Here is a 16,407-nt window from a genome sequence, read left to right as displayed (position 1 = left end):
GGGCATCTTTGTGATTCTTCACAGGGTAGAAGCTTCATCTCTGCATACCCCACAGCGCCCAATAGAGCTGCACTGTGCTCGGTGACCACTCCGAATTCAAGAGGTCGAACTGAGTCTTCTGTGAATCAATGGGTGATATAATAATAGCACTAATAATGCTAGTGAGTGCTTCTACATGGTCTAAGTGATTTGCATATAGCTCATTTAACCTTCAGCTACATTCTGGAGAGACACCATTCATTATTATATTCATTTTGTAATTTAATTGAGGAAACTTAGATACCGAGGGCTGAAATACCTTGCTTAAAGTCCAAGACTTAAAAATGGGGACACTTGAGTTCAAACCTAGAGTTCTGTAAGGAAATTAGTTTAACGTTCTGTAGCAGAAATTAAAGCCAAAATAGGGGAGAAAATTAAATGTTATTTATTACCTCAGATATGCCTGTGCCATTATTTGCACCAAAGGTGATGCTTCTGTAACTTAAGATTAGTAGAGCTCTTTGGAAACCTACTGACTTTTTTTGTTTTTTTTGGTACGCGAGCCTCTCACTGCTGTGGCCTCTCCCTTTGCGGAGCACAGGCTCCAGACGCGCAGGCTCATCGGCCATGGCTCACGAGCCCAGCCACTCCGTGGCATGTGTCATCTTCCCAGACTGGGGCACGAACCCCTGTCCCCCGAATCGGCAGGCAGACTCTCAACCACTGCGCCACCAGGGAAGCCCCCTACTGACTTTTATGGGAAGGAAATTATTGTCTCCTGATATTCTGCAAAGAATGAACTTCACTACTTATTCAATGATGCTAGATATATACTTATTAAACAAAGATAAAGTGAATCAGTCAACTATGTATTTGTTGAGTGTTTACTGAGTTTTTCAAATTCATTTGCCTTGCATACAAAAGAAGCATAAATCCTTGTCAGCATGGCCTGATGTCTTAAGGACTGATTTTGTTTATAGTAAAACATGAGAGTTTTACCTGCTGGTTTCCTTTTAAGATCAATATTCCATTTTATGCTATTTTCATGCTTTTAAATTCCTCAAATAAATAGATAAAATATTAAATGATAAATATATATATCATTAAATTAAAATAATCTTATAATCCCTTAACTCACCACGTTACATTTCATCCCTTTCTTCTTTAATTTATCTGCCCCTCCTGAGCAAATGACAGTTGTAACATGTCACGTTAAGGTATTCATTAGATTTCTGATCTTGGTGATTCTAAGGGTGCTGAAAATAATCGACACAGGAGTTTATTAGCCTGCTCTCAAGCATGTGTGTTTGATCTCTCTCTTGACTTCCAGAAAAAGGAAAAATACTCACATTATAGTTCTGTGAATGTCAAATGGGTATATGATTTTTGAACTTGCCAAGTGTTAATTGGTCTCTTCCCCAGTGATGATACAGATAAAATTCACAGCCAATTAGTTTGCACTCTTGAATCTTTACTCCTTGACAAAGTGAACCACTTTGCTGAGGAGACCAAGAAAATGAAGAAGTTATAGAATCTCCTCACTGGAAATCTCTGCAGGGATTTGCTCTCTTTAAGAAACATCAAGTCAAGAAGAGTCTATGGATACCTATGTTGCTCAGGATATGTTTTGGTCTTCAAGATAGTTTAATGGTGGAGGTTTGCATTAGAATTTTAGAAATACAGTTAAGGAGACAGATGCACTTATTGTCCTAAGTGAAAGGAAATATTGAATAGAGAAGAGCTCCCTACTTTATAATCACAATAAATCATATTGTGTGTCAGTGTTGGAAGATAAGATTTTGGAGTGGCTGGATAAAACAGCAATAATCATACAAAGTCTCTGATACAGTGCTAGAAAGTGCCATGGGATGCCAGGAACAAGGCAAAAAACAGCTCTCTTCTTTCAAAGAAAAAAGGAAATTTCATTAAGAGTGCCACTTAGAGCCTTTGCATTGATACATTGGAGATATGGATGACTGTGACAGAAAAATGGGCATTTTATTGTTTGGTGCTAATAAAAAGTCATGGTATAAATCTGATTTGTAATATTTCATTAACTATCAATAGGCTTTGTTTCACCAAAAACAGAAAATGAAAATAAAGAGCTAATGGAAAGCTTACAGGATGAAACTAACGGACATTCCTCATACATGTTTTTATTCATGGTGTGTGGCTATGGCTTTTAGGTATGTCCATAAATATATCACAGAGCAGGAAATATATACGTGGAGTGCACAGGCTCACACACACACACACACACACACACACACACACATACACACACACCTTTCTTACATTTTTTTGCATAGTATCAAGAAAAATAATAAAATTGATGGTACATTATTAAGTCATACCACCTTTCTCTATGATTAGTGCCAGATAAAATAAAACAGTGTTTCTGATTTCTTAAAAGACAGTGACAAAATTAAACCAAGCTGCCTGTGGCTTTGTCCAGTGGGGCATTCTAATTGACTCCAAGTCATTAATCAGTTCCCAATCAATCTATTTTGCCAGTAGCAAGCAGTTAGGACTCCATTACCAACCATTCATCATGCCATACCCTAATTCACTGCACCATTAGCCATGGACTAGGCCTCCGTTAGAATAACTTAAGTGCCAATTGCTAAATGTGAAGAATTTTTGCTACTCACTTCAGCCACTGGGATCCCTTCTGGTGGTCGACACTGGAGCAAGACTTCCTGTTCCAAGGATACTTCCTTTCCCAGGGGTTCCTGCTCAAATGTCTTCCGCAAATCTGGAAAGCACCAGTAATAAAATATAAGACAAAACTAATTAACATTTATTCATTTATTGGAAGTACAATAAACATTCTGCAGCTTCTTATTTTATGTTTCTTTGTATTTTTTAATCATGTTAGTACTGTACCATAATGTGGGTGATTATATTCTGTGTACTGGAAATTATGAAACTTGGAGGCAATTAACTGTTCCTACTTTAATCTTCACTGGAATGCTTTGGAGATCCTCATCCTAACAATTAGTGAAACTCATTCGTTGCATTTCCTTACTATTTCTTAATAATCAACTATAATGATCACTTTATTTATTTATTTATTTGCGGTACACGGGCCTCTCACTGTTGTGGCCTCTCCCATTGCGGAGCACAGGCTCCGGATGCACAGGCTCAGCGGCCATGGCTCACGGGCCCAGCCGCTCCGCGGCATGTGGGATCTTCCCGGACCAGGGCATGAACTCGTGTCCCCTGCATCGGCAGGTGGACTCTCAACCACTGCGCCACCAGGGAAGCCCAATGATCACATTTTTAATCAAGAGAATCACATTGTCATGATGCTTATTCATAAAGTCCCTTAGGTATATTCTTATTTTTTCTTTCTTCCCAATAGATAACTATTGTAGTTGTAATAACTCTGAGATCTTTTGATAAATAACTCAAAAGCAAGTTTCTGTTCAGAGTGAAAAACAGAATGCTGGAGTCCTGAAAGAATGAATATAGCTTCTTGAGGTGTCTCAAACACAAGACAGGGAAAAGAGTAACTATTGGGATGAGTCCAGAAATATCTCAATATCTAAATTATGTGACCATTCTGCAATTAGAAGATTAAACAGTCATTTCTGCTCAAATATATCAAGAATCTAATTATGTATTTATATCAGCGGTCCCCAACCTTTTGGGCACCAGGGACCGGTTTCGTGGAAGACAGTTTTTCTACGGACCAGGGTCGGGGGAGGGTTGGTGAGGGAGGGACGGTTCAGGCGGTACTGCGAGCGACATGGAGCCGCGCATGAAGCTTTGCTCACTCGCTGCCCACCTCTGGCTCTGCGGCCTGGTTCCTAACAGGCCACGGATCAGGGGTTGGGGACCCCTGATTTATATAGTTATAGTTGCTACAGCAATATGCAGTACAATTTTAAAAACTGCTATTGATGGACACGAAAATGTTAGAAACCAGTTTGTCATTTTAAACACCAAAGCTAAAAAGTACATGAGTCAGTCATAGAGCTTTGAAGCAGCATTTTATTTTAAAGCAAAGCAAAAAAATTATTTCATATATATACTCGTCAGCTCCTTCCCATTAAAAGTTATTGGAATTTTACCCAGTTGATTTTAGTAAAAAGTTAATGCCTCTTTCCTTTCATCCCATGTCCCCAGCAACAACTTCAGAATCTAAAAGCACCATTTCAGCCTACTGAACTAATGAGTGGAAATCTGAAGACTCTGGAGGTGTGCCTCTAATGTCAAGGAGCTATTAGAAAGCACCACTTGGAAAATGCACTGAGAAAAAAAATTCATTGTCATATATTTGCCATTTGGTTGAATTTCTTGGCAGAAGAAAACCTTCAAGAGCTTAGGGGCTGTGAAAAGATAACTGGATCTAGGTGGGTCTGAAGTAAGACAAGAGACTCTACAAATGGTGACAGAATTTCTGTCAGAAGGGCATTTCTAATTTGATTATCAAGAAATTGAGTATGTTGCGGGAATGAACACTTAAAATCCACAGAGTTATTAGAACTTGAAAGTTATCTAAACCAGGTCCTCATTTTACATATGAGAAACACATTTCTCAAGTTACTCAAAGCCTCACAGCAAAATAACTGATGCTGCGTTAGAACCTGCTGATTTGATACATATTTTTCTATCCCACACATCCCTTCACATCTCTTTTGGTTGATTTGTGTCCTTTCAACAGAAACATTAAAACTTCTTCTACTCTTTCTTTTCTCATATAGTAGCTTCTCTTTGTTTTTCATCTGCATTAAGATGAAATTTTGGCAAAACACCAAATATTAATAAAAGCAGTAGCAGGAGTGAATAACTTTAATGGGATAAAATGTTCTTGACAGGGTATATCTTGTTGGTGAAAAATGATTCTAAAAAACTCCTATCTGGGCTTCCCTGGTGGCGCAGTGGTTGAGAGTCCGCCTGCCGATGCAGGGGACGTGGGTTCGTGCCCCGACCTGGGAAGATCCCATATGCCGCGGAGCGTCTGGGCCCGTGAGCCATGGCCGCTGAGCCTGCGCGTCCGGAGCCTGTGCTCCGCAACGGGAGAGGCCACAGCAGTGAGAGGCCCGCGTACTGCAAAAAAAAAAAAAGCACAAACCTCCCATCTGATGCAGGGTAGGGTGAAGACCTAAAGACTGGAATTAGTTCTCAAATCAAATAACATATTGACTCTCAGTTAAACTAACCAGCATATCACAAAATAAGGATTGAGAATTAGAAAGAGTGAGGCACATATATATCCAAATAGTCAAAACAAATTCCTTTAACATTTGTAAATTATCTCCTTAAGGCAGACACTTTATTAGGTACTTAGGATGAAGATATGTAAGATTCAGAATCAAGACTAGAACGGTAAGCTGAGATCTATTTATGAAAAGCCTTCCTGCCATGCTAAGGAATGGCAAACCCTCAAAGGCTTTTAAGCAGAGGAGGGAGATAGGATGTCATGTTACCCTCGGTGTGATTGAGGTGGTGGTGAAGAAGCAGAAGGTAGTTAGGAACCCATTTGAATAGATCAGGAGGGATGACGGGGTCCTGAACTCAGCTAGTGACAGTGGACAGGAAGGGGAGAAAGCAGATTCTAGTAATAAATAGATCATATGTTGAGGAAGACCTAGGTATTTGGAGAGTGAGAAGAGGAAAAGATAATACTATCTTCTTAGCTACTGCAATTGTTAAGTTGATACCATCATTAAATGAAATAATACCAAATTGGGCAGGAAAGTGGTGAGAAAGGTAGCAAATTTATTTTGGTACATGTTCAGTTTGGTGCAGCTGTAGGCTATTCAAGTGGAAAAGTCCAGTAGGTCTATATCATGATTTCTCAACCTCAGCACGACTGACATTTGGGACTGGATAATTCTGTTGTGAGGTTGCCCTGTGCACAGCAAGTTGCTTTAGCAGCATCCTTGGACTCTACCCAACAGATACCAGTAGCACCCTTCCAAGCCATGGCAAAGCAAATACCTCCAGATAATGCCAAATGTCTCCTGACATGAAAAATCACCTCAAGTAGAGAACCACTGGTCTAGAGTTTGGAAAAGAAGGCCTGGTGAAAGATCTGTGCTTCATTGTCTAGGAGATAGCTGAAGCACTAGAAATAGATGACACTACCAGGGCAGGGAAAAAAAAAAAAAAAGAGGACACCAACGTTCAAGAGGAAAACCTGCCTGCAAAAATGATACGGCGTGAGCAAAGACGTCGGAGAAAAACCAAGAGACAAGTGTCAGAGAAGCCAAGAGAAGAATAAAGTTTTAGGAAGTTGGGAGGCCAACAGGACAAATGCAGCAAAGGACTCAGAAGGAGAAGTTTGGGGGATTTAGGAGTGAAGGGGGAGTAGAAGCCCAGCTGAGTTGAGGGTACACAGGAATTGGAAAAATGACCATCAGGAGAACTCCTACTCTTTTGCAAGATTTTATGGTGATGGAAGTCAGCATTAAGGGATGATGGGTTCGAATGGAGCAGGCTATAATTCTTCTTAGGATATGGTATAGTTTGGGGCACAGTTTTCAAATTCCTGCCACATGAAGGCACACCTTTTGAGAATCCTCATTTCCTAATTGAGAATGGTGACCACGCATCGGAGTCCTGTACTTCAAAAGACAGGTTTTAACTGAACTATCACTGAATACCATATAATTCTGTTGTTTTGATGTTATTTAATTTTAAACTCTATGTAAATTTTATCTAATTTCTAAAATGATTCACATTTAACCCTCAACAAAGTAGTACTTCTTCCTGAAAAATCCTTTTAATTCCTGCCCAAAACCTCTTCTCTAGCTTTCAGGTTGTGTAAAGAGCACAGAATATATTGCGCTGTCCAGCATGGCAGCTGCTCCTTTCATATGCCTCCACGGTACTATGTAAGGGGGTGAGTAGCATTTTAAGCATATCCTTTATCATTTGGAGAGATGTGATAGAAGGCAGGCTGGATGACTTGCAGGAAGAGAGAACACGAGGGTGACGAATGGATAAGCATGAAAAATGGACACTTGTCAGCTAGGAATTAGATGTAAAACAGAATGTTTTAGAATAATGTGGGCATTCCTATCAGGAAAAAGATGAATTTTTTGCCCTTGGAAGACCTTTAGGATTCTACATTTCTGTTTTCTTTCCATTAGTTCTCAGGCTGCTACTAAAATAAGTATAAAGTCCTTTCATTATAACCTAGATTACTTTTGCAAAGTGAACTTGGCTTACCTCTGATTTAGTCATTGACTCCATCAATTAAAAGAAAAATCAGCTTTGTCATATGCATGCATTCAGAGACATGTTTACTTAAGAACATGAATATTGGCTTACTAAATCCATACAGAGAAATCCAATTAGCAGATGTAGAATCAGACCTGAAACTATATGGACTTCTATTTACCATTTACACAGTAATCAAAGAAAGCCTTTTAGAACACACACATGTGTCGGTGTACACGGCATCTCATTTCTTTTTTTTTTTTTTTTTTTGGCAGTACGCGGGCCTCTCGCTGTTGTGGCCTCTCCCACCGCGGAGCACAGGCCCTGGACGCGCAGGCTCAGCAACCATGGCCCACGGGCCCAGCCGCTCCGCGGCACGTGGGATCCTCCTGGACCGGGGCATGAACCCGCGTCCCCTGCACCGGCAGGCGGGCGGACTCTCAACCACTGCGCCACCAGGGAAGCCCGGCATTTCATTTTTTATGGTAGAATTCTGATGCCGTCAATGAATTTTTTTACACAATAATAATACTGTGGTTACAAATTATTTATGATGTGAAACCCACGAATTTCATGGCATTCTACAAACATGGACTCTGCTTTTTGACAACGTGGTAGGCTGAAAAGGAGGCTACCTGGGAGTTTGAAGACTCTGTGGCCTCACCTTCCTCATTTGTAAAATGAAAGTAAATGACGGGATGCTTCTGAAGGTCTCTTTTGTCATAAGGGCCTATGCCTGAGTAGACTAACATTTTAAATATGCATTTTAGGGGAAAACAGCCTATCCTTTGTGAAATAAGATAAGATCTTTAAGGATTTATACCAATTATCAAAGAGAAATAATAGAAGAAATTATTTTTCAATAATCTAGGAGATGATGCATCTTTGAAAAGAACAGCTTATATATTTTCCTCTTATGACAATCTTCATGCAAATTTCGTACACTTCAATATACAGGTATGGGTAAGAGTCAGAAAAATGGGATGATGGATGGGTTCCAGAAGATTCCATATTAAAAATATCAGAAAATTCTTTGTACAAATCCAAGGGAGCAATATAATATACATCACAAAAGCAGATGAATATTAAAGCTTTGATGATTATGAATGCATTGAGAATTACTTTGACAAAACTAATTTTCTCTCTCCATGGAGAGATGGGAAGGAAATGCCTACCCAAAATAGCACGCAAGAAAGCCTGTCACACCAAAGGGCATATCTACGAAAGGGGCCCAAAATCAAGTCTCCTCCACAGTGACCTCCCTCGAGCATCTTTGCCTGACACCATCTGAAAAGGGTGAAAGTGGCCTACAATGGGACAGTCGAGGCTGGACAGGTGGGAGCTTTGACTGTAACAGGTCATACTACCAAGGTCCTGTGAGCCCTCCTGATTCGGGAAGGAAATCAGGAGAAACTACCAGCAAAAGATCTCCCTATGGTGTCTAAGCAGGCAGGCTGCTGATACTATTGTCTTTGAAAAAGAAAATAAACAGGTTCTCACTCCAAGTTCAAAAGAAAAATAACTTACATTTGTTAAAAATGTTTATTCCCTTAGCAATGCTACTTCATTATGCAGAAAGATTTGTTAGAATAAAATATTTTTTGAAAGACAAAATCTTGACAATGTGATAAACTGACATTATGAAGTTAAGGGTTCGCTGATGGGTATACTTCAATAGATTATTCTAATGGAAATTAAAGTCCTTAAATTCCATTGAGTAATAAGATATAAATGACATAGTATTACCTTATTAAGGTTGGGTGCTTTTTGTTTTAGATCTGATCGGGTTTTGTGAATATTAGATCTCATAGAGTTTTGTGAATATTAAAAGAGTTATTGAACCTGAAAAGGTTTTGGAAGATTATGAAGCACAAAACACATGTAATAAATCATTACGACTGTTTCTATTACTATTAGAGAGTTCTGGCATGAAAGATGATTACTCATCTGAGTAAATTTCAACATGTCATTCTCTTACACACTTGGGCCATTTGGTCTATAAACTATAGGATCTAATATTCCTTACTATTCTTATGGAATTTAAGGTTTATTGTTGAGTTTTTCAAACTGTGTGTCATGACCCCTTAGAGGATTATGAATTCAATTTAGGGGATTAAAAACCAGCATTAAAAATAGGAAATGGAATAAATAGAAAATGTCAAGTGATCATACATAGTAGTATTATGTATGTTTATATGTACATACACACACACACCTCTGTGTATTTGTATGTATGAAGAGATGGGTATACGTTTATTTAGTGGATCATGATATAAATATATTTTTTATTATAGGTCACTGTGGAAGAGGTCTGAAAGCTCCTGTAAAGCAAGATAACATTGCAGCCAAGAACAAGATCTTCAGCATGGACAAACTTGGGTTCCGGTTCTGACTTTACCCCTTGACTAGCTGTGTGACCTTGAGCACTGCTTAACCTCTTCTTACTTTAGTTCCTTCAGCTAGGAAATGGGTATGATAATAGTAACTATTTTACAGGGTTTTATAGGAAGAGGCACCTATAATACTCTAGCATTATGCCTTAAATATAATATGTACTCAAAAGATAGTAATCCCCACACCATTTCCCCCCCAGTATTAGTGAATTTTAGTATGCTATACAAACATTAGGCATTATCATTGTTAGTCAAAATAATCATAAACAAGTGAGACAAATTAATTACAAGCGTGGGAGACTAATGATTGAAAGTGATGTGTCACAAAGAAAAACTTAGGGATTACCATGCTGTGCTTGAAAAAATGCAGATTTCATAATAAGACTTGGCTCCAGGAATCCACAGTTTTTATTGGCCCCCAAGTGTGTTTTACACACAGCACTAAAATCTGAGAACTACCGATTGACTGATGGATTATTTACCGAACACCCATGATATGCGTGGCACTGTGCTAGACTCTGTAGGCAGAGGGACAGAGAGGCCTGGGAGGCCGTGAGAACCAAGAAGACATGCTTCTACACTGTGGCTCTTAAGACAGTGAGTCCCTGTTGGTGTTTCCCCAGTGTCAGTACTTACTTTTGTGCAGGTTGGCGGCTGACATTGTCTAACACAGACACTGAAATTTCATATGTGTCTAGGGGACAGGCAGGTAACTTAAATGAAAGAAAGTTAGGCACAAGAATTATTTTTTTCTTAAAACATAGCACCAACCTGGGCTGTCTTAGGTTTTCCAAATTTTAATAGAGACATGGGTACAAAACCAATTCACTTAACTTTTTACTTGCTACTCATCTCTATGCTGCCATATAGGAATTCAGGTTTGGTGGCCACAGACCCCATATGTGACAGAAACCAGTAATCAACTCTTTTCATGCTCGATAAACAGAGGTAGTAAAAACATTTTTTAGTTTTTAAAATTCTGTTTTACTGTACTTTCAAAGTGTTCCTCTAGCAAATAAAATAATTCTATGGTCACATATAGTAACAATACTTGTGTTCTTAGAGGGAAAAAATGTGCCTTTCTTCCAATAATGATAAAAGGGGATAATTATGTTGTCACAGTAGAGCATAACTTATGCTTAAATCACCAAATCTGGCTGTTAACAGGAAATAACTGGCATGAACCAACCAGTATAGCATACTTTGGGAAAACTAGATTAGACTTCTGAGCTTTGAGCATTTATTAAAAGTGAAAGTCCTGACAATGCTATAGAACTCTAAAAAGTTTGCCATGATTTTCTTTTCCAGGAATAGAGTATCTTTGCTGGAATTAAAAAAAAAAATCATGAAAAAATTGTTATATTCAGCAACTCCTAATGTGGTTTTTAAAAGGAAGGGACACAGTATATAAAAAATGTTGGAAGGAGTTTTCTTTTTAACTTGCTTTTTCTTCTCAAATATTGTAAAAGATAAAACAAAACAAAACAAAAACCCACGAACCAACCAACAAAAACATGAAGTTTCCTCTATGGTTAGATTGCAAAGTGAACTATCACATTTCTGCAAACCTGTACAATGAACTGGACTGTAAAAAGAACAGTTTAAAACTCAGATTTACCATTTCCTAAACGAGTGACTAGGGTAAGTTATCTAATATTTCGTTTCCATGCTTCTGTTTCATTATTTGCAAAATAAGGATAATAACAGATCCTAGCCAAAGGATTGCTGGAGGCATCACAAAAGTTAACATGCACAGGGGCTTACAGAATTAGGCACACAGTAATCATGCCATAAATGTTGGTTACTAGGACACAGGGTTTTTTAAAGACACAAGAACGAAGATGAAAGATTTTTATTTTGTTCCTATTATTGTTTTGCAACCTCTTTTTACGTTTTAAAAAACTAATGTTTTTGACCAATCTTATGAATTTATCACAAACACTTTCATAATATCATAGTTATGGGCAGGGACAGAGGTTAGAATAATTTGAGCAAATCAGCAGAAAGATTATCTGGCAATGTCTTTAGTTTTGCCAAGGCATGGGCTATCCCCTTAACTGCACCGGGTCATTTAAACAGAAATCCTGAGTAAGCAAAGTCCCTGCAAAGGGAAGTACAATTTCAGCCATTCTTCTTTATTTCTTGGCTTTGGGGCATTTATAGGACAAATATATTGTATTCAGATAATTTTGCTAAAGGGTTTTTTAAAAAATAAATATTTTACAGCTAGAACTCCAAAGACATCCATTACAGAGAAGAGTAAGAAAAAAAAAAAAACCCATATAAGCTACCCTTCTATTCACACTGCATCTTTATTTTCAGAAGAAAATGATTATATGTCATCACAATATTTTTTAAGGTATGTCTTAGGGGTAAATAATAAGAAACATGCCAACTTTATGGATGAGGAACCCGATATATCAAAAAGTTAAGGCTCTTTTCTCAGAGTACAAAAAAAGAACACGATTGCAGACAAGCTTTTCTGCAAAAAAGCAGTTTAGCCATAAACTTCCCATTTCATACAGCATAAAACATTACTTTAATGACATATTTTAGTCCAGTGGGTTACCAGCCCTTCATATAGCACATAGATGGATGACTTTTCCCAAACTATAACTTATGAGACAGTATTTTATCAATTAGATGTCTACCTCTCAGAACGAATATGAGCTATAAATGCCTATGGATTTGTGGAGCCTCCGTGAATCTTGAGAACTTCTGTCTAAACACAAAAGCAAATAAGTTTGGAAAAATACAGACTGATGCAATCAGGTATGTGCTATGGTTTTTAATTTTGAAATAGGAACCACATGATGGATTAATTAACATAACGGTTGAGATTTATATGAAACAAGGAGACATTTATTGTTAAAAATTTTGTCTCATTATCTAAAAATGTCTAAATTGTGTAATTAATCTCATCTAATTCAAAAACTGGCCCCTGTAACTTACAGTGGATTTACTGGGGACTTAAATGGTCATACAGGGGATCAAACCACAGCTCAGAAGTGCACGTTAGTAAATGGGCCATTTATTCTGGTGTGGTGGCAAGCTTGCTGAGCTCTACCAAGACATTGGTGTTAGGCTGCCAGATCCTCTCATGGTATAACCTAAGTCTTGCAGAACACCTGGTTAACGCAGAACACCTGCATTATCTGGTTAAACTGTACTTTTAATTTTGATTATGTCAAGGAGAGTAGGCAGGTAGGAAATGGAAAAGTAACATACGAGGCCACAAATAATGACCTCTGTACATATAAACTAACACAATAATCGACAAGATCACGTATATATTTAACTGGAGATACTACTACCCCTACTATAGAAATATTAGTTCATCCATTCCTTTAAGATATTTATTGAGTTCCTACACGGTGTCAGGCATCACTGTAGGCATTCTGAATTCATGAGTGAACAAACCAAACAAAAATTTTTGCCCATGTGGATCTTACTTCCTAAGGGGCTGGCGGAAATAGAACACTAGTCATGAACATAATAAATAAGTATATAGTAGGTTCGAAGTTGATAAGTGCTATGGAGAAAATAAATAAGACAAAAGTGTCATGGGAATTTGAAGTGGGGGGCGCACGGGGGCAATCAGTTCAGTCTATCTGATGTCCTCAAATTCCTTGGGTGATAAAACATTTTTACTGAAACAACAAATCATTGGCATGAATTAGCAGCGTCACTTTGCCTTATCATATGCTTACAGTTTAATTCAGTTTCATTCCATTGACTTACGTCTTCATTTACTTAGCACCAGCCACATCCAAGGCACTGTTTTTAGGCACTGGGGATATAATGATGAAGAAAATAAAGTGTCTACTCTAGTGAAGCTAGTGGTGGAGCCAGTCAGCCTAAAAGATCGTGAATAATGATGAAGAGAAATGCTCTCAAGAAAAATAAAGCAGGCTTGGGGTTAGAAGAGTGACAGAGTTGGCGATAGTGGGTGTTAGGTAAATTGGTCAGGGTTAATCCCTCTGAAGGGCTGACATCTCAGCAGAAATCTGAATGAAAGAAGGAGGTGAGCCACTGGTAGAGTTGGGGAAGAATGTTCCAGGTGGGAGGGAAGAGTTATTGCAGATAGCCTGTATCTGGAATGAGTGTATTAAACGTTCTAAAAACAAACTGGTATAGCTGGAGCAGACCAAGCAACAGGAGAGAGGCAGGAACCCAAGTCCTTCTTTCACTTCTGCATTGTAAATAATAGTGAGCCTATATCATTACGCATGTGGAAAATAAGATATTTTTGTGAACTGCCACCAGACACAAAATCATGGTCACCTCCTCTCTTATTTGTATCCAGTGTGTTGGTTAAAAGCATGGACTCCTTTGCTGGTCTGACCTACTTCTCCATATATGCGCTTTGACCTCAGGCAGCTTTTTAATCTCCCTTTGTCCTACATTTCCTCATTTGTAAAATGAGGATAATGACACCTGTCACACAGAATTGTTGCAAGTACTGAATGAGCTAATTCATGTAAGTGTTGGTCAAAGGGTACCAACTTTCAGGTACAAGATGAATAAGTTCTGGGGATATTTGTGTGCAGTTCAAATTTGCTAAGAGAGTAGAGCCTAAGTGTTTTCACCACACACACACACACACACACACACACGGTAACTATGTGAGGTGAAAAAGTGACTGAAACAGTGTATCTATTATTATTATTCTATAGCCCATCTGTCCAATACGAGCCACACGTGGCTATGGAGCAGTTGACATGTGGCTAGTCTCAACCGAGAAGTACTGTAGTGTAAACACACCAGATCTCAAAGATTAATATGAAAAAAGAATGTTACATTGGTTATTTTATTGACATGATAGTTTAATTCTGCTTGTTTTTACTTTTTTTTTTTTTTTTTTTTTTTTTGCGGTAGGCGGGCCTCTCACCGTTGTGGCCTCTCCCATTGCGGAGCACAGGCTCCGGACGCGCAGGCTCAGCGGCCACGGCTCACGGGCCCAGCTGCTCCGCGGCATGTGGGATCTTCCCGGACCAGGGCACGAACCCGTGCCCCCCGCATTGGCAGGCAGACTCTCAACCACTGCGCCACCAGGGAAGCCCTCTTCTTACTTTTTGAAGAGTGGCTACCAGAAAAGTTGAAATAACGTGTGGCTGGCATTGTATTTCCTTGTACACTGTTATTCCGGACAGCATGCTAGACACTACAGACTCAAAGATGTAAACATGGCTTGGCCCAAACCTACACGTGGCTCACAAGGTGGTTCCGATCTCAGGGAAAAGGATGAGTGAGCTATGAGAGGAGGGCAGAGAGGGTCACTCTGATCCTCCTTAATTCCTCCCAGAAACCATCCTATTCCAATCTGTAGTCAGTGGCCTTTGCACACTTAAGAACGAGAAACTCCTCAGGAACTATCCTGACATTCCCAGGAAGATGGATTGTCCGTGCACATAAATCCATTGTAACTACTGAATTGAGGAGAAGGGTGACCGTATACAGGGCTCCTCTGGCCTCAGGCTTAGGGACAAAATTACAGTCTAATTATACGTGAATCGGCAGAGAACCTCAACCTCTAGGACTGACAGCCCAGGCCTGGTACAGGAAGTGGTGAAAGAAGGAAAAACGTTTTAGTTTTTAAAGTTAACTTAATATTGATAAGTTTCAAAATGCACAGATAAAGTTGTATGACTCATTACCTCTGTGGTACGAACGTTATTATCATACACTGAGCATTTGCTTTGTGTGTGGCACTATGCCATAGGCTTTACAAGTTTATTCTAGTTTAATCTTAAAATAACCCTATCATTTTCATTTCATGGTTGACGGAACTAAGTGTCAGAGGGGTTAAGTCTCTTGATGAAGGTCACACTAGTAAGTGACGGAACCAGGGTGTGAATACATAAGTCAACCTGGCCCCAAATGTGTGCTCTAACTACCCCACTCTGCTACTCTTTCCACATTATAGCCACCATCCCCTGACACAAGCAACCGTGAACTACATCAGCAACAATCACAACCAACAGCAGAAACAGCAGCCAAGACGTTTCCTGAAGAAGGACAGTGTTTGCTGACATTTTGCCTGAATTACGTTTTCCTACCTTAACACTCAGAATTCTCCCATTGGCCTATCACGAGGGACATTGGAAGAAACAACCCAATGAAACTGGAGGCTGCGTCACCATAAGGGTTCTACTTTGGACAGTCATTAGAGTGTCCACTTGAGTCCCCTCAGAAGGAACTCCTCTCCCTGCAGTGGAAAGCTGCAGCACCCACTAAGTGAACATATTTATATTCACGACAAGTGAATCTAATTCAAAGGAGACAAGACTGTATTAAGAGGATGGACGAACTGCTCTGAAAGGTTTGAGAAAGGAACACCTATCATTCTGGAGACTGGTGAGGCAGGAATGACTTCACTAAGGACAACTGAAAGAAATCCTTCAACAAGCTCAGGCCTTTCGAATCATTCTCTCCTTTCTTTCTCTCACATCCCACATCTAGCCTCTCAAAAGAAAGCTACTACCTCTGCCTTTAAATATATCTAGAATCCAGGTCTCACTGCTCCACAGCTTCTAATCTATGTATCCTAACATCTCGCACATCCACAGCCTCGTAAGTGGTCTCCCTGCTTCTACTCTTGCTTCTCACGGTCTATTCTCAACACAGCAGTCAGGTGTTCTGCTAAAATGGAAGTTGTGTCATGAACTCCTCTGCTGAAAACATTCCGAAGTTCTCATTTCATACTGTGGACCACAGACGTTACACCCACAGGGCCTAGGCCGTCTCCACACTGCCCTCCTGTCCATACCTTTCTCAGCTCACCCAGGGGTCTACTTTTGCTCACTCTCTTCCGGCCACTCCGGCTAATTCGATCTTCTTGGTACCCGCCAGCACATTCCTG

The 16,407-nt window shown here is 39.4% G+C and overlaps 1 protein-coding gene across 1 annotated transcript in view; it reads right to left on the bottom strand.

Annotated features, from left to right (window-relative positions):
- Nucleotides 1-16,407, bottom strand: part of UNC5C (unc-5 netrin receptor C) — a 188,479-nt gene that overhangs the window by 111,681 nt on the left and 60,391 nt on the right. Inside the window, exon 4 of the mRNA XM_032632018.1 lies at nucleotides 2,631-2,734. Coding sequence (XP_032487909.1) covers nucleotides 2,631-2,734 — 104 coding nt within the window. The remainder of the gene's footprint in view (nucleotides 1-2,630; nucleotides 2,735-16,407) is intronic.

The sequence above is a fragment of the Phocoena sinus genome, chromosome 5, assembly GCF_008692025.1.
Source record: "Phocoena sinus isolate mPhoSin1 chromosome 5, mPhoSin1.pri, whole genome shotgun sequence".
Lineage (NCBI taxonomy): Eukaryota > Metazoa > Chordata > Mammalia > Artiodactyla > Phocoenidae > Phocoena > Phocoena sinus.
The sequence above is the reverse complement of the archived record's forward strand: the minus strand, read 5'-3'. Positions and strand labels throughout refer to the sequence as shown.